At 37.0% G+C, this 27,804-nt stretch overlaps 2 protein-coding genes across 5 annotated transcripts; both read right to left on the bottom strand.

The window, feature by feature from the left end:
- Window positions 1–144: 144 nt before the first annotated feature.
- LOC103760417 (baculoviral IAP repeat-containing protein 5.1) lies at window positions 145–4,100 on the bottom strand. Its single transcript, XM_018071833.2, has 3 exons — window positions 2,474–4,100; window positions 2,053–2,167; window positions 145–637 (listed from the first exon to the last, which is right to left on the bottom strand). Exons 1-3 carry the CDS (start codon window positions 2,581–2,583, stop codon window positions 464–466), a joined length of 399 nt encoding a protein of 132 aa, XP_017927322.1. The 5' UTR covers window positions 2,584–4,100; the 3' UTR covers window positions 145–463.
- SLC39A10 (solute carrier family 39 member 10) lies at window positions 2,496–27,804 on the bottom strand. 4 transcript variants are annotated; one of them, XM_018071831.2, is made up of 10 exons: window positions 26,759–27,804; window positions 25,479–25,680; window positions 21,360–21,529; window positions 20,114–20,332; window positions 18,684–18,804; window positions 16,371–16,739; window positions 14,476–14,556; window positions 11,822–12,012; window positions 10,291–10,459; window positions 2,496–2,583 (listed from the first exon to the last, which is right to left on the bottom strand). In XM_018071831.2, exons 1-9 carry the CDS (start codon window positions 27,797–27,799, stop codon window positions 10,301–10,303), a joined length of 2,553 nt encoding a protein of 850 aa, XP_017927320.2. In that variant the 5' UTR covers window positions 27,800–27,804; the 3' UTR covers window positions 2,496–2,583; window positions 10,291–10,300. The 4 variants fall into 4 exon arrangements, with proteins under 4 accessions (XP_017927320.2, XP_017927321.2, XP_017927319.2 ...); XM_018071832.2 differs by lacking the exon at window positions 2,496–2,583 and adding an exon at window positions 5,500–7,096; XM_018071830.2 differs by lacking the exon at window positions 2,496–2,583 and adding an exon at window positions 8,399–9,390.

The following is a 27,804-nucleotide window of genomic DNA, read 5'->3' as shown; positions in this document are numbered from 1 at the left end:
TAATTTAACAGTAAGCAGGAGTGCTTTAAGTAGGTACTTAAAGCAGAGGGATCCACTTGGTTCTATGGGAAGTGTTGTGAAGCAGAACTGTTCTGATTTGAGTATGTCTTGGTATAAGCCTTTAACAGATATCACAAAAGGTACTCAGAGTTCTGAATCTTTATTCCAAAAAAAAAATCAGTCTGCTAAAAACCACAATAATATAAGTATTTGCTTAGACATTTTTCACATATTCACAGGTTAGTGGGACTACTATTAGTCCACACTTAAGCATAACAACAAAGCATATTATGAAAGACAGGAGTTAGTATAAACAGCTTTGAACTCTGTTCCAGAGACCCTGTGAAGGGAATTCTCTACATACATTTCCTCCTTTATATTCATACTCAGATAAAGATATGACTGTACCACATAAAGAAGAGAAACTTTTAGAATTGGACTTGACACTTCACTTCTCCTGGTCTTATTTTGACTGGCAGTGTGAGCCTTCTGAGTGCTGAGTGGATGGATCATCACTGAGAGGCAGTGGCAGTGGTGGTGTGTACTGATGCTTGGAGACAAAGTAATCCACAAGATGCTTCCTAGTTGTGGCAACTTCTTCTTCAAAAGAGTTTATTATCCGTCTGCCAATTTTGCACTTAAAGCAAAGCAAAAATTGAGACTTTCAACTGAGAAGTTTAACTGTCCAGTTCAACTAGATTCAAATCTTAGATCCTCAAAACCCCACTGATCTGCCACAAATTCTAGCTTAGAAGTCTGCTTTTGTCTGTGGCTGTTGGAATGGTGCAGAGCAGTCTGGCAAGTGTCATATGCACCCCCCCATTTGATTCAGAAACTCCTCCACCAGCCTTGCCAGTAAGGGTCAGCTCAGTGACCACTTCTGGCTATGTATAGTATACCTTTTTCTTTTAAAGTAAAATGTGACCCTACTGTTTAGCTGCATTTTACATCACATCAGGGAGGGAGACTTAACTTTGATCTTCTGTGTGAAGAGGCATGATCTCACTCCTCAGGGCGTGTTAGGACATCAGTGCTTCAAGAGGGCCAACAAGCCCAGTGGATTGCCCTCCAAACTATTGGTGACAGGATTCTTGGGCACAAAGTGTTCCCACTTGAAGCTGCTGCTTCAAGTTTTCTATATACTCTACTTAGAAATAAAGTATTATTTCTAAGACCCTTTTTGTACCTTGAAACACTGCTCTAAATCATTCACAGTTTAGGCTGGATAACATCAGCGTCTCACTCTTAGAGACACCTTTTAAGCTATCAGACTGCTCCCACTGCACCATGTGATCCTATTCTTATGTATTTTAATCAGTTGCATAGGGACCTTAAATACTTAACCCCTCACCACAATGTTCACCAGGTATGTATTTAATACAGAATATTATTAGCAAAGCAAAGACCTTATTTGTGCAAACCCACCAAGAAGTAAGATGCAGAACCTTTACTGCAACTTATCAGGGAGCTTGGGTCACTTGATTCTTAGTATCCATGGGAGTAGGGCTCATATATCAAAGATCAGCTGATCTTGATTAACAGAGCAGCTCAGTTTTGTGTGCTTTTTTACATGCCAGTACTGTGGCACAAAACCCCGGGATGGAGAAGGAGTAAAACTGGTGAACTGTAAAACATTTGAGATGGGCTTTAAAGTTTGAAAGATTAATTAGGCTGATTTATATGTAAAACTGGACATGTGAAGCAATGATCTGGTCAAATTTTTTATTTTTACATGTGTTGCTCATCCCTCCTGAAGATGATAGAGCTTCTCATTGGTTATTGTACCCAATATATTTTTTTCTGCTGTAATAAGTTGCTGGTTTTCTCTAAAGGAAACAGGTTTGCATTCAAAAGCCAGACAATAGACTACACTGAGAAGTGTCTGGGTGCAGATTTCTTAGCCAATAATGCATGTAAATCATTACTTCAGTATGAATAATTTCTAACCTTATACCATCACTCCTGGCTAATGCCTGGAAATCTGAGAGATAGAGGTTCTTGTTTACATTCTCGCTTTGAATCTTATATGAAGATTATTTGGTTAACACTTACAATGAATGTTCTCAGCCGTGTCATCTCCAGCATGTAGTACTCCTCCATTGTAAGGTCTTCAAAGTTCTTAGGGAGAGATAAAAAGTCACAGGTGTGACGTTTGGTGTGTTCCTCCCTGCAAAATAAACCCAGAATAAGAACATATATTGAACCCATAAAAGTTATGTTTCAAGAGATGAAGATCTGAAGTGACAGGTCTCATCTGTCTATCAGCAGAACAAGTATCATACAGAAAACACAAGAAATAGATGTAGTGGATCTCAGACAAAAGCTATTTGAACTATTTCAAGGTTACTAGGTAAGATAAACTTCAGTTTTGTGAACCATCACGGAGGAAATTGGTAACTTTATAATGACTAAGGGAATGTTGTCAAAGAAGTCTGGAGAAATACTTCAAGAATTTTGTTGCATCTGTGCTTACCATGGATCATCATTTTGCTCCCAGCCTTCCAGTTCTAACAAGCAAAAGAAACACTTTGCCACATCTGGTTCATTTACATTTGGACAGTGGATGAATCCCGCCTTTGCCATCTGCAAGGGACAGTTTAGAAGTTTACAGCCTTATCCCACTTATTTGCTCGTGTTTACACGAGCAGACTTAATTCTGAAGAGCTTGCAAACAACACCTTTCCTCACAATGTCTATCAGCACAGATCAGGCTGAAAAAGAAATTTTAAGTGTGAGGACTGCAAGCAGGTAAAAAAGCAATTAGTAAAGGAACAAGGAATAGGCTACAAGTAGTGAAAAGATTTCTGCATAGCTGTGGTATCTGCAGGCAACTGGAATAGCTTTGTTGTACCAGATAACAACCAGTAAATGCCATGATACACAGGTATTTCTGTAGCAGTGCATGAGATCTGCCATAGTTAGGACTTTAGAGAATATTTTCAGAGAAAAAAATGTCTTGGACATAGAGAACCTTTATATATAAATTATGTGAGTAAAATGCTACATCTTGGACTTCTATGTTTTCCTGTCACTTTAGAATCATGTCTGATCAGAACACTAAAAATTAAGTTTATTTCAGTTATCGAAACCTTCTCAGACAACTCCTGAAGTATGACTCATCTGAGATCCAGCTTGAAGGTTTCATGTGTGTGCCTAATTAGAAGTCAGGTAGATATTTTTAATTTTTATTTATTTATTTTTTTAATGTTCAAGTCAAAGCCTGCAAGGACGGAAACATTAAGTTTTCTAAAGTTTATATATTTTCCATTTTTGAATTTTAAGTAGCCATCATTCTGCTACCTCATCCTTCCTGCTGGATGTGTACTTTTCCAGTCTAATGTAGGCTGCTTCGCCACGAATAGAAGTTTGCAATCAGAAAGACTACATAATACTAGAAATCAACTTTTCAGTGACAAGAACAAAAAAAAGTAACTTTATTAAGTTCTGCAGCTAGACTAGTAGACTGAACACAGAAAAGCCAGTCATCCTACTACAGTATTTCTGAGGAGCAAACAGAGCAAAGTTGGAGTATTTAACTTTTCATCTTCATCAAGTTTAATGGACTCTTCTTGACCATGAACATACTTAACAGTGACTCCACATTTAGGCACAGTATATAAAAAATAAGGCACAGGAAAAATAACCATTTTTCAGACTTACATTCTCCGGAGTGCACTTGCAGTTCTCTTGGAAAGGCCACTTTGTGAAGGTTTTTAAACGGTTCTCATACTCATACATCTCCTTAAAATCAGTCAAGAGCTTGGAAGCTGAACTAAGCTCTTTCAAGAGCATCTCCATCTATAAAGCCCACAGTTAACAGAGCCCAGAGCCTCTCTCCTGCTCTCAAATTTAAGGCATTACTAATTGGTGACACATTGCACCTGTAAAGCAGGGTAAGTTTTTAAAGAAAGCAAAAACACAGGTGAGTTTATGAGCAGGACAATCAAGAGAAATGAAGCTACTGGAACTTTTCCCCCCTCTGGTCACAACGAGGATAATATATTTTAAAGTTTTATATGCTAAGTTGCTGTATTTGTAACTAGAATTTTTAACATGAAGTTTTTAACATTTCAATTATAAAATCTGCAATTATCACAGGTGCTTTCAGGGAAAAAATATATAGTGTGACCAAGTACACAGAATGTGACAGAGGGGTTGAATCCTTTAGTGTTTCTTAGACTTCATTTTCAGATATTAAATCTTAGGATTCTCTTTGCAAATACTATTGTATTTCTTTAAAGAGGAGGTGGTTATTTTATAATATTCTAAATATTCTATTCTATTTTAAAATATTTTAGAGTATGTCCAGAGATAGAATTAGTGATAATATTTTGAAGAATTACATCTGTAAGGGTTTACAGGATGAAAGTATTAATCTGTCACTTTATAAATTGTCTCTTATTTTGGTACAGAGCCCAGTTAGCTTCAGCAGGAATTTTAAATACCAGTGTGTTCAAGTCTGCTGTATGCAGCAGCTTTCTAAGCCAAGATCTTAACACCTTTGAAAGGTGTTGCATTATGAGACTTGAAAAATTTAAATCCTCTCCATAATACAGATGGAATAAGTGCAGAAAATAACCCAGCATGTCAGTCAGTCCAGATGTGGTGACAGAAATGAGATTAAGGAACATTTGCATAGGACTTTTAATTTCAGCTTTACTAGAGCATCTTTTTTGCCTAGATTTACACATGCTAAATCACTGATTCCTCTGGGACTGTACTTGTGTATAATTTTATATGCAGGGATGCTGTCCTTGAAATTGATATTCAGATGTTTAGAGTAGTATGTGTTACCCTAAGTAGGGCAATTCTATTTTTCCTTTTTCTTTTAGATGATACAAATGGTAGAAGAGTTCAAAGCCTGGGCTGTGCAACCACTGATATTTACACTTTCACCTGGTGCTGACTCCATGATAGCCCTTCTGTAGTTCGCTGATGATCAAGTATTTTAATATCTCCAGACTTTTTTAACATAGTTGGTGTTTGTGCGTGTATATGTGTACATATGTGTATGTTTGTGTGAAGCAAGGAACTTTATTTAAGTAAAAGTTGAAATGCCAAAGTTTTTAACTGCCCAAATTGATCCTTCTGATTCTCTTTAACAAAAAGCACTAAATAATGCAGAGGACATTTTTCAGGAATGAATAATTTGTCTATTGTTTAAAGAAAATGGTAGGTTAAATATTTTTGGGACATTTTATGATCTTGTGAAGTCATGATCTATTTAACTAATTTGTTTGTGTAATCTCAAATTTAAAATGCAAAAAAGAAAAAACTGTAATGGTTTAAATGTTTATTGTAAGTAATCTTATCTGAAAATGCTATTTTTTTCTAATATGCATTAATTGTAATATAATACTTAATTAAAAACATCATAGTAATATAGGACCTTAGAATCTTGGGTGACATTTACACATCAGAATTGCAGAATTGAAGTATGGATTTTTTTCACTTTGACTGTCGTTATTATGGCATTTAAAACAACAACAACAAAAAAATCCCCAGTAGCCCAAATCAGTTCTTATGTAACAAGAGTACTGTTAGAACACTAGAAAGTTGCTGTTTTTGGGTAAGATGTATTTCTTGCATTTCCTGACTATTATTCTGTCAGGAACTATCATTCTCTGCTGTTGAGAATGACAGACATACTTCAAGTCTCCAGCCACCAAACTGCAAAGGTATCTTGCATTTTATAGTAGATTTTCTATATCCTTCAAGAGCAAGATCATATTGTTTTCAGGAGTATTTTTAAACTGTCAGAATCTTATAGTTCCAGATTAAATGGATGTGTAGTTGGAGTATTTCAGTGGAAGACAGATAAGAGGTTTTAGTGAAGTGGGATGGCTTAGGAGCAAATATACTTCCTACCACTGAGGGAGGCTTTTTTTTTTCCTTCCCTTAACGATAATGACCTGTATGTAGTAAACATTTCTTGGTACCTTTTCTGACTGGTTTTCTTCATCCCAGTTCTCAGTGTATCACCCACTCTTGCCTTGATTTTCTGCAAATAATTTATCTGTTATCAGTCACAATTTTTTCCTTTTATGTACCTAAGAGGAGTCCAGTTTCTCCCAACCTCAAGACTTTAAGCATGTTTGACTTTATTTTCTAAAAAAAAAAAAATCATGAACACAGCTATGGCCCTGTGACAGCATACATTTATTTTAGGAATATGCCAAACAAGGAGAGAAAATTTTGGAAGATTTTTCCATAAACTTGTTCTCAGGGGAGTTCTAGCTGCATTACTATGAAAATTTTTGGTGCTATTATTCTTCAAAAGCAGCAATGCTGGATGACCTGATGGATGATTATTTGAAGATCTGCAGATGAAATGGTTCAAGCATGAATTAACAGCTTTTAAACTTTCCAGTGAGAATTCTGGTTGACTTCCAAGTAAATTACAGTGATAGGGATATGCTGCCCAGAGAATTGCTCAGCTGCTGCTCAGATCACCGGCTTTTTTTAAGAGGTACCAGCTGATGTTCTTCACTATATGACTGGAGAATGTAATTATGGTGGCAGCATCACTGATGACTGGGATTGGCTCTGTAAGTGTGCTAAACAAGTTGTTGAAATAGAAATTAGTGTCTGAGAGGAGCTGAGAATCCTCTAATAATAATAATAATAATAATAATAATAATAATGGGAAGTTTGGTGTTGTGTATCTTGGGAGTGGAAGCACTCTGCTAAGAAAGAGGAAACAAGAAAGAAGTTTTCAGAGCTATCTGTTAAAAAGCAAATAAAAAACCCTGCCAACAATGTAAAAATACTTTGGCCAATCCAAGGCTGTCAGAGATGAAAAGGACTACTTTGTTCTTTGCTGCAGACATGGCTGAAGCCATGTAAGAGAGCAGACATCCCACAGTGACCAAGTTACCTGGCCTCAGTGTACAAGACCAGCGAGAGAAGAGGGATCCTGTCAACTACAGGTCATTCCACCAACTTTGTGGTTGTCATGACTCTCTCTTCAGATAAACCACAAGAACACCGGGTCAGACAGGTGTGGCATTATTATGTCAGCTTAACTCATAAACCTATTGCAGTTTCAGGAGGTAGGGGCATTTTCCAGATCACTTATAAGGAGTGCATGTCAGTCCTGCAATGCCATATAAAAAGAGAAATCAAAATGAGTTTTTTTACAATGTTGCATTTGTGTCTTTCACAAGATTTGAAACAGAATACTAAAATACAGAAGTACACAACAAAACCTTATAAAAGCCAACAAAAATATCTGCTCCTTGAATAGCTTTTATTTTCTGAAGGCTCCTTACGTATAAGGAACATACATAAAATGAACACAACACTGTTGACAATGAACAAAACAGCATTTGATCATTTCCAGCTTTATAAAATCTTAAAAAATGATCTAGTTATAACAAAAAGACCAATAGCTCAGCAAGTTATCTTATTGGACCATAATCACATTTTAAACCATAGACTCAGTTGTTAATGGGGAGAGGAAAGAAAAATAAAAAAAATAATAAAAAAAAAATCACACTGCATCTAGCAACTACAACATTTTCTAAGCATAATCACAGAGGATTGAGTGCAATGTGATTTACATCAAAATTCTTATGGGATGTCACACAGTGACAGCATTGTAATATACAAGTAACATTTATGCCCTCCAACAAATACAAGTTAAATGAGACTCTGGATTCAAGCAAAATGGAATGTTGAAGCCAAGTAGAAATGTAGTGGAATTCAGATTGTCTGTAACAGAAGTGTACATTAGAATCTTTTGGAATTCAATACTGGCGGAAACACATAGAAGAAGTCACAGCTGTTACACTGCTCTGTTACATTTGCAATAAATATTAGAAAATAAAAGTAAACAACCTATATTCCATGAAAAATACAGTACCTACCTTCAATGACCACGTTTTTCCCTTGTCTGAAGATGGTCTTGGAAGGAAGTTAACTATTTTCCTACAGAGGCAGTGTATTAAGCTATAACCATATTACAACTAATAAAAAAGTAAATATACTACCTGAAATACAGAAATCTTCATTTGAAAAGAATTAAGAGAAATAAGCTTTAAAAAATGATTTGACAAAACATCAGTTCAGCTGCATAATGACCCCCTTATACTTGACAGAATTAACAGAAAAGAAAAACTAAGTCAGTTTAATACATAAGAAACACAGATTGTTTAAACTTAGATCCTCAGAAGGTATCCAGTGAGTTAAGTCTCTTTGAAAACGGTACTCAGTGACCAAACATGAACACTATGCTAAAATGTCACCCAGGAGCTTTACACTGCAGAAATTCAGGAATCTGAAGCTAACAACAGTGTGTTTGCTAATTAGGGTCCAACAGTAAACATGTTTAAAGAGCAAAAAATAAAACCTGAGTTCAGAACATGAAATGGCTGCCTGCCTGAACTCTGGGCTTTTGGCTTCTTCACTGAAGAAACTGCACCCTTCTTTGAAATGGACCCTTAATACTGTTTCCTGATACTGAATTAGGAAGAAATACTGGCGACCGACCGATTACTTTAAAATACATGAGCTGCTCTCAGTAAAAGCTGACCTGACCAATAGAGTTTCAAAAGTAAAGGGCCACAGGAAACACATTAACTTGAAATGGAATGAAGATACCAACTGGCTCTCATTAAAGGCGTTAGGATCAGTGTTCTTAGCAGCTACACTGGCACCAAGCAGACTGAAACAAAACTTACGGCACATAGTCAAAATACAGCTTTTACCTGGCATACACATAAAATAGACGAACTGCATGTTTTAAAAAAAGCTACTACCATGCTTAGGATTGGTACTACAGAATCAACTTGCACTCCTCACAAACTCACAATTTTTTTTTTAAGGAGATGGGTACAAGAAGAACTAACTCATGTCTGGCAATATACGCATATCAGCACAATCTGATCTAGGACAGCTGGTCCCAGCAAGTTAAGGCCCAAAGTTTCAGTCTATTCTTCCGAATGACACATACCATTGCTCTACCACATCTGCTTTTTAATAATCTAATTTAAATACCAAAATTGTAAAAAAATATCTTAGAAATGAACTCCTTTATACTGGAAGTAGAAATCTTCTTACATACTCTCTACTGCCAGAAATGGCTGGTGTTGCAATGTCTGATAACAAGGCATTGTAGAAACACATTTGATCTGCTATTACAGTATTGTAAATAACCTACCATTACAACATACACAGAGCATAATTTAACCTTTGTGCCCAGGTTCAGCAACTAGCATCTTGAACTTTGGATTGTTTTAACATGAAGAGAAGAAAACAGTTCAAAATAATTGTTTTTAAAAAATGGAGAAATTCCTGTATGGGTTCTTTGTTAAAAGAGTTTGCACAAATTCACAGCCACAATTCTTCAGTAGTTTATGCTGCAAGTGGCACACAATAAATGTTTAGCGTCTGTAAGAAAAAACCAAAAATAGCTCAATAACTCCAACGTCAGGGATTTCCCCAAGCTAACACTAATTCTACTGCATTTTGCATTTTCCTACTAATATCAAGGAACAAACATCAAATAAATCTTAGTTGGGAAAAACATCATCAAACTGACCCTCGACAGAAGTCACACTTTGCAGAGTACATGGCAACAGCCTGCCTTCTTACACAGGAGGATTGAAATGATGGAGTGAGCTTAACATGTCTTGTAAGAATTTAAACAGTGTTTAGGCTTTGGGTTTCTTTTTAAAAATTTAAACTGGCATAGTGGTTTCCAGTCATGTCCTGCTGTAAGATTTAATATTTCAAGTCACCACTATGCAGAAAAATCAGCGCAGAATTAATATATATATACATACACGCACACACACATATATATGTATGCATATCTGTATATATCTACATAGATCTATACATATATAGATACATATATGCACTACTCAGGACTTATATGGCACTAAAAGCTTGCTCGGGTTCCTTGCAGAGGTTTGAGTTTTAACTGTAACATCTTCTTGGTTCTGTCCAAGTGTACCAATGAAATGGTATTTTCCCAAATAAGAAGATCATTCACTGTACTTTTTCTTTCTTAAGCAAGCAGTGCTCCCTATACAGTACACTGAACTTGGCCTTTATTTCTCATATTTTGTGTTTCCTAAGTGTTGATCACTCGAGTGTAGAAGTTGCATTGGGTGACCTGATCTGATCTGAATTAGAAAAAAAGCATTAGTTAATCTAGGCAGAAATGAATGTCCTGTACTTGTGTAAGTAGTGCAAGCCACCGCGTTTCCTCCGAGCAACGTGCATACAGTGAAACAGTGCAGACTCAAAGCCATACAGCAACATTATTGTAACCACAGTGATTACCAGAATTAGGTCAAAACTGGATGTCAAGCACAATTTTGTCTTCATAGAGGGCAATCACCAGCATGATGGCAAATCCAAGAAGCAGGCCTAGATTCTGAAGAACGAACTGCCCCACGGGACAGTAGCCATGCTCTTCATTATCTCCATCTCCATGAAGCATTTCTGGAAGCTAAAAAGAAAAAAACAATTTAGAAAGTTTTTTCACCTCTATTCCATTTATACATGGACAAATTTACAAGATGGTATTGTCAAGACTCAATACTCCAGGGTTTGGTTACAAAACAACACTAAGACATAGCTTAAAGTCTACCTAACCACTACAGTCAATAAAAACACGATCATATCATAAAACACTTTTCCTTTGGACTTTTTTTTTCTTAAGCTTTTACTGGATCACACATCTAATTGAACATTAAGTTCCTCAAGATAAGGACCAGCCCAGCAGTTCTGCTCTCTTGAGTACTTCTACTCAATTAAAATTGTCATGCTCAAGTAAACGTAATAAAAAGCTTTGCCTATTTCTACAGTAATTACATTGCTATAAATATACCCTATATAATGACTTTGCTGATTAACTTAGCCATTCATTTGTCATGTTAGATGCTTACACATATTCACATACACATCCCTTTAAAATATAGGAATAATAGCTCCAGGCAATTAAAGAGAAATTCTATGTGAAACTCTAAGAAATTATGAAAGTTCTGGCTAGTCCTTTTGTTCCTCATCTATGAAGAAAAGTCAAAGAGTACTGACAAAAGCAACAAATAATAGTGGACTTGGAAGATGTAAAAATAAATCTTACAAAATGTTTTACGACACATACAGAAGAGAAATAACATGTTTACAAAGAAATTAATTCATGAAAGCAGGAGGTGAAAACAAAGGAATTCCTTCAAGACACAGTATGCAAAAAGATACTACAGAAGAAAATGTAAACTTCAGGTAGTACACAGCACAAGTCTATTTATTGCTCTTCATTAGATAGGCTAGAGTAGTTTTTGTTATTCTGAGTACCTGAATTCTGAAGAGACAATGATATCAAAGCTGCTAAAAACCCAAATATGTAACACCCTTCTGGTCTTGTATTACTGTATTTCTAAAAGACACATAACCTGACAACTAATTTGACTCACTGAGTATTTAAATATATACAAAAGAACCTAAACTGATGTAAAAAATGACACATTACATATACATATCAATTGACAATTACATGACAATAAATACACAATCTGCCCGAAGGATCTGGACCTATGGTGTACACACACTAAAGGTAACATACCTATAAGTTCCTAAAGCAGTAGCACTTTCCCACAAGATAATTTCTTTAAAAGCTAATCCCCACAAGAACTATGTATTACCAGCTGCTCATGCTAAAGTTCCGTACTGAACTTCCCAGAATATACCAAGGTTAAATTTTAGTGAAGGATAACCCTAGGCTGAACTCCAGCACATAGTGGCCCAGCCACAGCAGTCCTATGTTTTATGCATGGCATGCAAAAATGGCACAGCACCATCCCAACCTTACCATGTCCACCAAGGCCACATAGAGGAACATGCCGGCGGTGACGGCGAAGATCCAGAGGGTGATGTTGTTGGCGTACTGCCCCACGGCCGTGCCGATCAGCATCCCGATGTACGCCATCATGGCTGACAGCAGGTTGTACACAATGGCCTGCTTTACTGTCATACCTGCTTTGAGGAGCACAGCAAAGTCACCTGCAACAGGGACAGAACACAGGGGTTTGGCATCAGGAGACGTAAAACTCTTCTCAGGAGAGCAAGTAAACAAATTAGCTTACACTTACTACCTCACCAATCCAAGGAACTGCCAAAGTAAAAATGCTGCTACAGAGAGTCAAAGTCAGGCTGAGCAACAGAAAATGACAACTCTTGTAAGAACTGTATTTATGTGCAGCAATTCCTTGATTAAAATATGATTTAAAGGCACCTATTCATCATGCTGATTGTCAGAAAGGTAATAGTGACTTATCACAAAGGGTGAATTGAGGAGTCTAGATCTGGTCCTCCCACAGAGAATACACAGAATCACAGAATAAGCCAAGCTGGAAGGACCCACAAGGGTCATTGAGTGCAAGTTCTAGCCCTGCACAAGACCATCCCCAAGACTCACACCATGTGCCTGAGAGTATCATCCAAATGCTTCTTGAACTCTTCAGGCTTGGTAACCACTGCCCTGGGGAGCCTGTTCCAGTGTCCAACCACCCTCTGGGAGAAGAACCTTTTTCTAATATCCAACCTAAACCTCCCCTGACATAACTTTAGGCCATTCCCTGGGGTCCTGTCACTGGTCACCAGAGATCAGTGCCTGCCCCTCCTCTTCCCCTCACAAGGAAGTGTAAACTGTAATGATGTCTCCCCTCAGTCTCCTCTTCTCCAGGCTGAATAGACCAAGTGACCTCAGACACTCCTCACACTGCTTCCCCTCAAGGCCCTTCACCAACTTCACTGCCCTCCTTTGGACACTCTCTAATAGCTGAATATCTTTTTTGTATTGTGGTGACCAAAACTGCCACAATATTCAAAGTGAGGCCGCTCCAGTGCAAAGCAGAGCAAGACAACCCCCTCCCTCGACTGGCTGGTGATGCTTTCTCTGATGCCCCCCAGGACACAGTTGTCCCTCCTGGCTGCCAGGGCACTGCTGACTCATATCCAACTTGCCATCGACCAGGACTCCCAGGTCCCTTTCCTGGCACTGCTTTCCAGCATCTCATTCCCCAGTCAGTACACATATCCAGGGTTGCCCCATCCCAGGTGCAGAATCCAGCATTTTCACTCGTTGAACTTCCTGTGGTTGGTGATTGCCCAGTCTTCTAACTTGTCAAGGTCTCCCTGCAGGGCCTCCCTGCCTTCAAAAGAGTCAACAGCTCCTCCGACTGTTGTGTCGTCTGCAAACCTGCTTAGTATCCCTTCCAGTCCTGTGTCCAAGTCATTTACTTCACAGAAGTTCTTCATGGCACATAAAACCAGAGGCTTACTTTTTATCAATACCTGTGAAAATTCCTCTTAGCTATATACACCTCATCCTGCAAATTCAGGAAGAGGATAACAAGGCATTAGTCCCCACAGAAGGTAACAATGAATTTGAATTTGAGCACAGAGAAAGGAAGAGATGTAGTCATTCAGATGAAGTCATTCAGAAAGAATGACTTTACATCATGCTGAACCACTTTTCTGGTTTAAGACATGCCAGGTTAACTTGATTTATTTTGAATTCAGGACAGCTCTGCTAAAACTGGTGATAGAGGTAGATATTCCACAAAAATCTAGATTTCTGTCTTGTAATCAGGCTTAATCATTTTACTCCACTCATACTGAATTCTTGTGAATATCAGAAGTGTAAGATGATATACAGTCATGACGGTAATTAACAAAATATTCTCATGTCACATATGCTAGAAATAAATTGCTTAGTCTAGAATCAAAACATATAAAAATAAAAAAATAAAAAATATGTACAGTGAACTACTCACCTTTTACACAGGGTTAGTTTAATCACATTATGCTATCAAGTTATAAGCACACTACTATATATTGCAATCCTTTATATACTGCAGCAGCTTCACTTAACTAATGATTGTACCACTGGTGTCAGACCATGAACATCTGCTCTATTATTTCCCATCTGTGCCCACTACTTACCTATAGCTCAGTAGCTGCCTATATAAAATGTTTTCACTCATCACCTCTAAGGGTTTTTGAAGTACTTGTTTTACCTCACTTTTGACCATTCAGAGCTAGCAGTTCACCAAGTAAGCAAGCTGTAAGTATGTGCACAGTTCAATCTAGCACAATTTCGTAATAGGTAAGCTTGTGTTTACTTATATAACTTAACTTTGTGTAAGACAAGGCCACACAGAGTAGTGTGAAATTCTCTATAAAATGCAGAGGTGTAACACCAAAATGTCAAATGTGTGCTCCTAAGAACATTTTTTAAAATGTGTTCAAATAGCTTCACAGAGCTGCTGTAAGTAGACACCTGCCAATATAATCCTGCATCATTATGTACTGTGAAGCAACATTGCTCCCTTCCACTCTGAAGTTCTGGTCACCCCTTCAGTGTCTGCATTGCATTATGCTTATCACCGTATCACAACAGCTTTTAGACAAATATTTTGTACATATGAAGAGACTGAACACAGAGTTTCTAGACTTAGTTACCTAATTCATGGGGAAGCTCATGACAAAATACTGCTATAGATGTACTAATTCCTCCTGTCAGTCCAGCACTAAAAGCTGCTCCTAGAAAAAAAAAGAAAAAAAAATTAAAATTATATTTCACTATTTTCAAGTCAGAAAATCAACAGACTTTCCAGGGATGACAACCTTCTGTTAGGAGGCATACTCTTATATTTTTCAGTATGTCTAGGCCCTGTCCATATATAAATGGGAAGTACTGGAAGTATCTTGGATGTGCATTACCACTGCATGCTTTATTATTCAGTGTATCTGAAAGACAAATCCTGGGAGAGGAGATCACAACTGACCAAAACGGACACATTAAGGCAACAAGCTAATAAATAGCACCACTTTTACATTTTTAGGAACTCTCAAGTACATGAGGACAGTTAGGAATGCACATGAGCAAGAGTCTAAACCTCTCCTTTCCAGCTTGGAAATCCAAACTAATATTTAACCCATAACCTCTCTAGTTCCTTTCTGCTTATATGTAGAGCACATATCAGCAATATTAATAAGCCAGACCTGGAAAATAATAAAGACAAAAACATTGCCATAAATGTCTTTCAGTAACTTTTGCATAAGCTAATTTAATTCAATTAACTTTAAGTTCATACCTTAAATAATTCTGAGATGAGAAAACTGGTACTAAATTTCTGTACTGTAGCAGAGAAAAGCACAAAAAGAGCCTGCAGTGAGCAGTCAAAACAGGCAACATAAAGTAGAAAGAGAAGACACAATCTGAAGACAGAGGGGAAATTTAACTTTCCTCTGGATTAGTCATAACTTGATACACTAAAAATATGAACATGCTTTTCTAAAATCTACATTTTACCAAAGAATCAGCTGTTTGGACTTGACACAGGAATATTTAGAAATGGAGTTTCAACACAGTGAAGTTCTCAACAGTAGTCATAGTAATCCTTTTGGCCTTAGAAACCATTGTCTAAATGTCTTACCTGTTTAATATGAAAATGAAGCAAAAAGTTATTTTTTAAAGAATTTAGTTTCTTTAGAAATTGTTTTGAGAAAGTGGAGAAATAGTAGTAGATTCCACTGTTAACTACAGACCCTAGTAAGTAGCTTATCCCCCATCCTTCAAAATGTGTGTGTTCCTCCTACTAGTAGTTCAGAACCCTGTGTATTCTTAGCAGCTACTTAAGTAAAAAATTGAAAGTATGCACTTCAGTACTCTCACTGTCATTTTGACTTGTATGACATATACTGAAATTAAATGCATTTTACGGTTCAAATCACATTTAGAGCATTATGTGAATCAAAGTTGATTTCATAAATCTAATAAAATCTGTTTGGTAATTCAATGTGTTCTGCACTTGGCTAGAAATAAATCTATACTGACCATAAGCCAAACCCAAACTTTGCTTAAATAAAAATTAAATTATTTTTAAAAAATTATTTCTGTAACCTGTCTCATATTGTATTTTTACTTACAAGTACTGTATAATTCTATGTATTAACAATAATAGAAATAGCAGTATTATTATTATAAATAAATATAATTGTAAATAAGACTGAATTTACTTATAATTCAAAGGCAAATACTAAGATCCAAACAACAAATGTGCATTACTGTGCTCCCTAAATCACAAAGAGGTTTGCCTGCACCTATCTTTACTTGGCAGAGATTGTCACTATGCCAATACAGTAATTTCGGCGGAAATAGAACAAAATATTAACAAAGTAGTAACTATTACAATTGACAGCCTTTTACTTTCTGCCCTGAAGGAGATTAAGCAATGCCAGTAACCATGGCTGCTAACTGGAAGCCTTACCTATGATCACTGATAAGTAAAATATTACCAGAGTTACTAAAGGTAAGGAGAAACTGTTGAGAAATACTCAGTGCTTTTGCTTACCGATTGCTAAGCCATCACTAAAGTTGTGAATGCCATCTCCCATAATTACCATCCAAGCAATATTAGCTATCCCAGTATCTTTCAGGTCTTTTCCAGAATGACAGTGGCCATGGGAATGATGGGAATGTTTGTGATGCCAGTGGTGACTGTGTTTTCTAGCTATCATTTTATCTTCTCCATGGCTGTCATACTCTGAGTCATGAAGATCATGCTCTTGAGCAGCATGTGAGACGTCGTTGTGAGAGTGGCGCATGTTGTTGTCCTCTTCCACAGACAAGAAGTTTTTGGGAGGGGATTCCAACTGGCCATCCAGATCAGTTAGTTCAGTTTCATTCAGTCGATCTTCAGACAAAACCGAGTCATCTGCTCCTGCATTGAAGCCAGTTGGGAGAGAGACACTGTGTTAATTTGTATTTAACACGTCACCAGCAACTGCTGCATCACCGAACTAAGAATTAACTGCTCTGTGAAAGCAAAAAAAGTATTTTAACACATCCCAGTCTAGTAACTTCATTGTCAATATTCAGCCAAAAAAATAAATCTCTCGTTGATACTTTTTTTCACTAATTTGCATGTACAGCATATGAAAGTCTCCACTACAAGGCAACATCACTGTATCCATAGCACTCAAAGCCAGTTTTAACCCAGCCTAGGCTTGTATCTGCAATTTTGCTACTGACAAAGTTTATGGTTCAACATTGGCAAAGGAGAGTTGCCAGGATGATAATAATGTCTTATCTGCTGCAGATGGAATCTGAATGGCTCAGGAAACCTTAACTGGCTACTGCCTACACATGCCCCTACAGGTCACAGCTCAGCCTTCACTGCAGTATACCATGACCTGCCACCGACACAGACACTAGTTACAGATCTGCTGTATTGCATGAATCCTCGTGTCACACTTGTGTGCTCACACAGTGAGCTTCTTCAGAGTAGCTCATTACCCTGCTAGCAATCAAAGCCATTTTTACAAAGTAATACAAAGTGAAAACAATGCAGAAGGCTTATACAATGAATTTTAAGCTTACTAATATTTCCAAAATATTAATAAATAAACAAAGAGGGCAATCTATGCTCCAGGAAAGAAAGGCAGTTGTGAGGAGGGGAAAAAAAAAAAAGCAGTTCTGGACAATTAGCTCACAATAATTTAAAAAAATATTTCAGAGTCAAAAATAAGCAAATCATAAGTGGAATTGAAAAAACTGGCACGGAGTACCTAAGCAGCAGAGAGTTCTAGATAAACAGTGTCTTAATCATCATGCGGAGGTGGTTTAAAAAGAAATGGAATGGCCATTCAGGTCAGTGGTAGTGGCACTGCAGCTCAAAATTCAAATTCAGCATGGGCTTCCAGTGCCTGCAGTACGAATGATATACTGACCAGCAGAGCACACTTTCAGAATAAGTGTGTTACAAAACCAGAACATGCTCCATGTTTTCAGAAGCAAAATTCCTCTGATTGCCCATTAAAAGGAAATGAGGACATTTCAAATATATTTACCACTATCCATACAGTTTAAAGTCTTTCTATGTTCTATATCAATGTCCCATATCCCACTGACCGGAGAAGGCTGCAGTCCTAATTCTCCCTTCTACAAACCAATCAAATTAACAAAACTGAATTTGTATAAATACAGCCTATGGACTCTTCATCAACAAATTAATGCAGAAGCCATGCAGGCAACAGAACGGGAAGGTTATGTAGCAATGCCCTTCCCTCACCCCTATGGGGATACACAATTCCTTCTGGGTGCACACTGCCTGACCATTCACAGACTGTCACAAAGGAACAGTATGTGAAAGTTGTTTTGGATACTTGAGGAATATTCAGGATACTCAGTTGTATTTATGAAAAGAAACAGATTTTGTTTAGCTTCCTCAGCCAAATGATAATTGGTTCAGCTGCTGGAATCTTCAAAGTGAAACAGATATCTGCATTCAGGTTGTGTGGGTGTTCATTTTTGATCTAATTTTTGCCTGGGTTGAGCTATTCAGGCACAGCTGAACCAAAAAAACACCCTGAAAACAAATAAATAAAAAAACTCCCGAAGAACCACAGCCACCCAAAACCTGACTGCTTCAGAAGTTTGAGAACCATCTTTATGGTACATTAGGAAGCGTTCAGAGTGCTCTCAGATCTAACGACAACAAAATAAAAAAAGATTTAATAGGGAAAGCCTATTAAGTCTTATTAACAATGATTTGCATAATAGCAGCCAAACTGTACAAGATGTTACATGCTAAATACCATACCAAAGTAACATGTTGCTACTTTGAATCTCATAATCAGAGAAAATTCTGAAAATAAATGCCAACCTGCAAGGGGTTTCAGCTGAAGCCAGTCAGCATCTGGTCTATTATTTAATTTGTGATCAGAAAGTTTCCTTCCAATTGGTGATTCTTCAGCCTGGTTTTTTTTGCACCATTTCTGCTTACTCTGCAACAGAAAACAGGTAACATCTGGTTTGTAAAATGACACTGATGGAGATAAGCAGAAGTGAAATGTTGTCAAAAAATCTCCTCTAAAGAGACCAAGTGTACTCTCTCTTAACATGTTTAACAGAAGTATGTTACTTCAGAATATTGAATTAAGCATAGGCTTAATAAGTAAGGCTCAGCAACAGTAGCTATCCCAGTGGAAATTATTAGCTACCTATGACAGAATCTCACAAACACACACAGATGATATTTGACTTTAGTAAGAGAGTATACTCTGACAAGGATTGCTCTCACAGCCCAGAAACACATGTGTGCAGCTATTATATTTGCTGACTTTGTTCAAGAAAGCAAGCATGCAGCAAGAACAGCTCCTCTTTGTTCAACTTAAATTTTTTTATACTTCTGGAACTTGCTTGTATTTTCCTTTAAGAAAATAGCAAGGTTTTCTCTATCTGCAAGCCATACAACAAAGCTTATGGATTTGCCAAGGCAGCCTAGGGGATTTAATTATTTAATTAATCTCAAAAAAGTGTCCAATGAGACACTTTTTATCCCTTTATCAGATGTAAGAAATGCCTCCTCCAACACAGAAAATCTCTTGCTGCCTGTCTAGCTAAGACAGCAAGTCTGATGTGAAAACAGAGAACTTGAAAATTTTTCACAGTCCTTTTGGGAGAAGCAGTTATAGTTTCAGTTTCACCAAAATAATTTTCTCCTCGAAGTCAACTGATGAAGGCAAAAGTTGAAACTGAATTTCCATGCACACTCACACTCCTCAAGGTACCTGCTCTCCTTTTGTACCACCATCATGAATACAGTACTAATAGTCCAACAATTTTTAGAAAAACAAGTTAAAATTTGACTGGCAATTTATAGAAAGCAGGAGGTCTGAAAAGTGTAGCATTTTCTGATGTAGAAAAATTGAATACTTCTGTTACACCAGCATTGTTAGCTAACAATATACTGCTAAATTTCTTGTAAATTGTCTGACAATTGCTATGTTCTTTCTTACACACTGCTTTTCATATTTTGAGGGAAACAAATATAAAATCACAGCATTTTTGAGGGAGAGCTGTAATCTCTTTTACTTAGATCTACCTCCAAATGTATCTGGTCAGAAAGCTGCAACTTCGCTCACCAGATCTCTACACTCTACAGAGTAGAGTTTTCTCACATAACATGGGACAGAATAAAGATTAGCAGCACTTGTTCACAGAATAACAATTCATCACACAGATAACAACTCAATTCTCAGAAGATAACCTCAGGTACTACGTTTTTAAACAGCATGCAATTTCAGTACGTACCTTTTGTTTATTGTAATGTTTGTACATTCTTATACAATGTTCAATGATGAACAAAACATAAATGCCTCCAAGTGCCACAAGACCTTTCAGCACTGGATCATTTTCTTCTAGGAAGCCTTCAGTCCGCACTGCATGTCCGTGGGCATGTCGATGGGAACGCTTGTGTTCATGAACATGACCTTGGCCATGGTGGTGACTGTGGTTGTGGCCTCCATGTGACTATTAGGAGAGAAAATAATAACACAGCACGACCTGGTGCAATCAGGAGACTGAAATGGCTCTGAGTTCAGACTAAAAAAATATGTCACCTTTCAGAAAAGTAGCATAAAATCCCCCCCCCCTTTTTTTTTCCCCCACACTAACACACTTTGCCATATAAATTTTTCATCGGACTATTCATTACCCTAATCATTAAAAAAAAAAAAAAATCCACCTGGGAAATTTTTTGGGACAGTGGGAGATAATCTAGCTTCATGTTTTCTCACAATGCTGATGATAAATGAGACTAACTCTCAGAAATATCACACAGAATTACCATTCCTATACTTCCAATAGTAACCAAACCTTATGAATTTTTTTTAACCATTATAGGCCATTAGAGACTTAATTCTGAAATACAAACTTAAAAAAAAAAAAAGACCAAAAATGTGTATTAGAATTTATACAGAGAAAACATGTAAACACTAATCTTTCTGTTAAAAGAATTAAGGTAACAAAAGTTTAAAAAACACTTCCTCATTTAAGAACTACAGTATATGATCATGAATTAAAAAGTGCTTACTTTCCCCAGAACCTGGGCAATTTCTTGATTCAGTAAGTTAGAGGTTACTTTCTCCCCAAAAGCTAGTAACCATGAAGGTGAATCCCCAGGAAATACTTTTAGGTGGTACTGACACACAATCAACTGTCAGTAGACACGAGACAGCAATACTGCTAACTTTAAAAAAATCTCGTTGGGCTCATGAGGTGTTTTAAAGTAGTAACAGCAGTTTAAAATAGTGACAGCATTTCAACCAGGAATACACAACTACTTTTTTCTTTTTCTTTTTTTTTTTTTTAAGGAAAAACACATTTTCTTTCTTTTTGTTAACAGAAAGTCTCTAACAGTGTTTCAGGATGCCCCTCATAGCCAAGTCATTTTACATCTGTATCAGTGAACATTTATGTATTGACGCTATCAAACAATTCCTTGAAAATTCTAGACTCATTTACAATTAAGAATAAAAGGTAAGGAAACAACACTTACATGTGGTAATAGATGGAGCAGTGCATCTCCACTCATTGTTCCTACTGCCAGAGCTACCAAGAAAGTTAGAAGAAATTTGAAGCACCATTGGTTAATGATGGGAACCAGGATCACCCCTAGCAAGGAAAGCAGGCTAATGACGGTGATAGAGATGATACCACAAAACCAGGCTGTGGGAAGAAATGAATACAGAAAGGTTATCATAACACCTGTAAAACTTTCAAGACTCATTAATGACTTTCAAGTATCTCTTAAAGAGGTGACTTTCCTTTAACCTAAGCTGTGTGATTGTTCATTCAAAAGGTGCTGAAAAATATGAAAGCAGTACTGAAGTCCACAGCAAAAAAAATACACAGACTTATTCATAGTACAGTATGATATACTGAAAGACATCAGAAGACAGTTAGTTAAAAAGAGCCCAGCAATTCTTCCTGACTGTTAGTTCCAGGCTTAGTTTTGTAGCCCTTAATGAAACACAAAAAGCAAAAGATTTCATATTGGAACAGAGCCACCTCCACTACTTAAGCTCAGATCAAGCTCAGTTTGTCAAGTTAACTTAACAAACACTAACATGTATTTAACATTTGTTTTTACCATGGTTCTGATGCAAAATTTATCTGAAATCAATATATCTCCTCTTCTGTTTGGAGTCACATGTTTAGTTTGGCACTATTTATTTTACCTGGTGCTTTGAAACATACATTTTTATTAATAAGAAGTAAGACTCAACTTTTGACTCTAAAATCTAATTCTACAATAAGAGCTTGAAGAGCTGAAAGCAACTCGCTACCAATGAAAAGCAGCATTTATTTTATCTGAGAACCTCTACCGTTGTCATTAGAAAAAAAAGTCATAATGTGATGTGGTACACCCAACATAATCCTCTTAATTAGGGAAGGTGTGCAAATTTCTAGATGACATGTAAAAGAAGGAATTACTCAAGAAACAGATTCTATAATCAAAGAGACATGGCTCTTGCACTCAGCATCTCACCCTAATAAAATATTTTCTTTATTTTAAGTTTTAGCCTGAAGGCCTCAGGTTTTTCTAGGGTTTTCCTAGCTTCGTTTTTAATCAAAAATGTCTACACAGTTTGCCAACTTTAATCTAAGTCAACAACTCCTAATTCAAAATCACTAGTGTTTCCACATTTCAGAGCACGACTTGACTTCCCTTGCATCTCTCAAGGTCCACTCATTTAAGGAAAACATCCTGGAAAATGGGGGAGCAAGGGTTGAGTATGGATGAGAGGAGAAATGAATATGTTGTAGCTGCTAATATTAAAATGTCAAGCATCTCAAGAAATCTATCTGTACTAAACTCACTACAGAACTGATTTGCGAAGACTTTGCAGGCTTGGTCTAGTTCAACACCAAAGCTAACAACATCCGCTGTTTTAAAATTTATTTGGGGATATTCATTCTTACAAAGTCTGCAGTTGTCATTCCACAACGCTGCACAAAAGGAAACAATTCAGTTCAAATGAAAGGGTACAAGACCACATCCATGAGGAGAAACTGATTGGAAAAAGCTTTAGACAGCGTGCAGTGTGCACTGACATATATGCACATTGAGACAGAGGGAAAAAGAATGTTGGTGAAAAGGCAAAGTCTGCCATCAGATGAGGAACTCAAAAACAGAGGCTGGAAAATGGGAATACGAAAGCAGGTCTAAGGTGGACCTTGAGGACCAAAATACTGCCACTACGCAGCCTTGATTCATACCCAGAGCACTTCAGCCACCTACTCTGGATTAATAGGCTCTGCTGAAAAAAACAGGATACATGGACTTGTCATTCAATGCTGAATCATGCATGCATGCACAAGCAGCCCAAAAAAAAGTCACACAGCCATTTGGCAGGACACTGGAACTCCATCTGGACACATTATGATGTTAAGTGCCAGGTTAGATGATCAACAGCCTTACATGGAGAAAAATGGAAAGGAGATTATGCAAACTGGCTTAAGTTTCACATATCACAGCATAATTTTGGCAAACCCACCTCTGAAGGGCTTACATACTCTTATGAATGATACAGTACCTAAACATGGCATCATGATTAAGATGAGGCACATGAGATTTAGAATACGGAATCTGTGCACCTCTCGGATCCCCTCCAGGGAACACTGGGATCTGCACAGGCAGAATTACAAGCTGTATCTGATCTGAAACACTTCGACTCATCAGCTCTAAGTGATCTCCACCTTTTAAAAAACTGCTCACTGTTTACTTGTATCAATTCTATTAATTTGATTCATAGTAAGATGTGTCTTTGCTTTTAGGTTAAGTTGCTTATGAGCCCTCAGTGATGACAATGTCACCTTTTCCAGCAGGTACACTGTGAAAGCTCAGTTGTATGTATAAGCCCTTGAAATTCCTCTCTTAGAAGATGTTACAGAAACTATCTGTAAATTACAGGAAGAAACCCCAACATAGCTTCATAAGTTTTTGGTCATCAGTTAATTAAATTACTTTGCTTTAGAAAATGCACTATCAGAGGTAAGGGAAACCTCACCAGTGAGAAGAAGCACCACTGGTCTGTTAAGTTTTTTTGAAAGCTCTAATTAAAACTAAAGAAAATCACCAAAAGCTTATGTTTAAAAGTGACTGCATCCTCATACTTCTATCTAAAATGTTTATATTAGTTCGTGTGAGCACACATTCTCATTTTAGTAAAATCCTATAACCTGCAGGTTCAGTTACCCTATGACTGAAAGTAGTCCTACACATCCCACAGTCCCCACATTCCAGTTAGAATTTGTTATTTTGTGATACACTTCCTTACTTAAAAAGGAAAAATTATTATTACATCACTGAAATTTTGCTGTGGTTAATACAAGAGTATACAGGAAATTGTTATGAAGAATGATTTATCATTATCTAATCAAGCTGACCTGTTTTAGGGGTTACTGTTTATGTTCACAGCTAAATCAATGTTAAAACCCAAATTTTAACAACTAACTGGCAAAGATGTTATTTATATTCAAAGTATCAGATGACATAAAATGTTAAATATTCACGATAAGCTTCATTAATTTTGCAAATTAAGTCTCTTAAAACGTTAAAGGTCTTCAAGCTGAGTTATTCATCAACTCCCTTTCTCATTCCAGAGAAATAAAATGCGTTCTTTTAAAAAGAAGCACTCAACTGTAGAAACTTTCTAATTAAACCGGTCCAAAGCATGAACAACATGACAGTTTTGTAAAGGGTTTCAACATTTTAATTGGCAGAAAATGCTTAGGGCAGCTCTAGAAATGCTCTTGGTGATAAGGCAGGGTTCAACTCTTACTACAACGAGGCTGCCCCACAAAACAATGTGCTGCCATATGAAACACACAGTATACTTGGTTTACAGCAATCTTGGAACAGTTAGCAAGATAGCAGACGTGTCCCTGTAGGAGATCTATGCATAAGAAGTTAACCATTTTAACGACTCCAGAATTGTTAAGAAAGAACAATGCATACTTTCCAACAGTTGCCAACATCTATGAGAATGTAGTTAGTTCAAGCTTTATTTCTAGTGATGCTAATAAGCACCAATGTACTAATCAATATTCACCACTACAATACTTTTATTCTCAAAATACAGACACTATACGCAAATTTTTTAGATTTTTAATGTTTCACTGCAACTAAACACCATAATTCCATTATCATTTATAAAAGATAGCAGTACTGAATATGTATTTTAAAAGTACTTTCAGTTATGAAATCACAACAATGACTCTGCCCCTAAAGTAATTGCTTTAACAGCAGTAAAGATATTTTTAGCTTAGAACTATGGCAAAATGCCTAGGCCCAATGGTAAGACATTAGGCCTCAATGACAGAAAACCAAAAAAAAAAAAGAAATAAAAATAAGCAAACATAAAATAGTGAAAATGATAGTGAAAAAAACATACCTCCTTGATCCATGGTTACCTTGGAGAACCTGTTATACCACCTAACAGAATGCTATGTCTCCTGACTTAAAGGATGATGTTATCTTAAAGTTCTTCTAGCATGTTAAATTTCAACCATTCCTTTACAAGCAACGATAAACTGTATGACATGTCAAACTTTGAAGTTTTATATTTAAATTGCAAAATGATTTAGAAAGCTTTAGATGTTACACACCTACCTGATGCACCTGTTTTATCTTTATTGTCAATTGACGCATTTTTACTTTTCATAATATCTTCAAACTCATCATAATGTACAATACAAAGCCTTCTCTCAATCTGGTATAGCAAAGCAGGGCATATGTACACGAACAATTCAGGAGATATTAGAGAGCTGGTTTCCAGACCATAGTACCGTAGCAGCTGGGTAGCATTTAAGCACTGCAAGCAAATTGTACAAACAAATTAAATATAAAAGCAACTGTTTTACTAAAAGCTACAGTTATGGAAAATTTAGCGTATTATTTGAGAACACAAAACAGACAGCAGAACCTTTGGCCAAAACATTCCACCAGTGCTAAAACATGTTTTAAGCTGACCTAAGTGGTTTTTGAGGGGAAAGAAACAGTAAAAATATCTGGAATACAAATTCAAGTCTCCCAACACCTATATAATACTTGATAAATATTAATGAAAATGAGTTTCCGTATTCTTTACCATTACACAGTTAAGGCAATGAAGAAAGAGCAACAGGTAAGGAGTGGAAGAATGTAAATCCAAAATAGGTTTACTAATACTTCTGTTTATCTACCAACCTTTTGTGTTTAGAGCTGCACTTTTTAATTAAGTTTAAAACCTCAAACTTAGCACCCACTCCATTCTTTCCTATCCTGACTTCTAGTTTAAAACTATGGTATCAGAATGTCCTGCCTCTGTAGTAAGGGGCTATTTATGGTGCTAGTAGATATAATGGATGCTGAAGGAAGAAACAGATGATCTTACACTGAGCACAGTCCTACAGAAGCTATATGTACAATTGCTTCATAATCTCTTAGAACAAACACATTAGAAGCATTATGAAAAGATGCAGATATTTATTTTAGGAAAGAGTGTCCGTGCAGCTTCCAAAAATGTTAATGATCTCAGATTCAGAAAGAAGTCCAAAACTTCCTTCTGTGTGTCATTGCAGTATTCATCAACACTGGGAAGGGAAAAAACCCCACACCTGTAAGCAGCATATCTCAGAAAGCCTTTAAGGATCAACTTCATACAGAAAAATAGGCAAGAAGATAGATCTCTGAGAAAAGATGGGTGATGGGCAGACAGAAATGAAAACTCATAAAGTTAACTCAAAATTATGGCAGTAACCTCTAGGATTTTCATTCTGCAACGGTCACAAACGTGCTTCTCTGTTATTTGTGGGTATGCACCTTCAATTATTTCCTAACATATTACGTTCCACACAGCAAAATGTAACAACAGCGGAACTCAACTTCCCAGCTCCCCATTTCATACTCACCTCTTCACGATCCTTGTGACTACGCACTGAAACAAGGGCGCGTTTCCTCACACTGATCTGCTTGCGAGGTGCCTCTCGCTTGCTGGTGTTTCGGTGTCCATCGTCATTACCTAAACTGGCATCTTGATGTCCATGACTACTAGAACGATCACTGCTGTGGTCATGATGGTGCACATGCAAGTGAGATGCATCATGTACATGATCATGTTTATGAACACGATTGTGCTCATACTGATCACCGGGATCATGATCTGGGGCATAATCCCAGGTAGCATCTCCTGAAGTCTCGCTGATCTTCTTTTGCTTCTTCTTCTGTTTCCGTTGTTTTCTTTCTGGTTGATCCTGAGTTGTGTTTGTCTCTGTTGAAGGTTCATGGTTCTGTTCCCCGTGCTCACGATGACTGACTGAATCATTACGAGAGTGATGGGTGCCATTATGGTCATGGCGATGTGGCCGAGAGTGGTGGTGGTGGTGACGGTGACTTTGGTCATGAATGTGTTTGCCATCATCTTTTACTGATGGCACTACTGTGTCTCTCTCTGGGTCACATTTATGATTTCTCTTTGCAGACATACCAATCACAGTTTGGTTTTCTGAATCTGAGTGGCTGTGAGGATGGTTATGAGAGTGAAAATGCTTTCCTTCCTGTACTTCTAAAGCATATAAGTGAGAAACATGATCATGGCCAATATCATCATGATTTATCATCACTACTTTTACCTCTCCTAACCCAAGGCTTATTAACAGTTTTTCCAGGCCAAAAAAAGATAATCTTCCATTTTCACCGTAACGATCAAAAATCTTTTCAATGTAGTATTTTTGTTCATTTTCAGCTTCCAACGTTGAAAATTTACTCGGCATAGATTCTGTTCCTCCACTCTGGAAGTACGATTCATTTGAGATCTGATAGTCATTATGGTAGTGTCCACGATCCTTTTTAGGACCATTGTTATGTCCATCTCCATGGCAATGATTGCACTGATGAAAGATAAATGTCAGCAAACAAATGATGCAAAATTTTGTGTGCATGTGTACCTTCATCTCTG

This window comes from Manacus vitellinus, unplaced genomic scaffold, assembly GCF_001715985.3.
Source record: "Manacus vitellinus isolate BGI_N305 unplaced genomic scaffold, ASM171598v3 scaffold_20_pilon, whole genome shotgun sequence".
Taxonomy (NCBI): Eukaryota; Metazoa; Chordata; class Aves; order Passeriformes; family Pipridae; genus Manacus; species Manacus vitellinus.
This window is presented reverse-complemented; position numbering and strand designations above follow the sequence as displayed.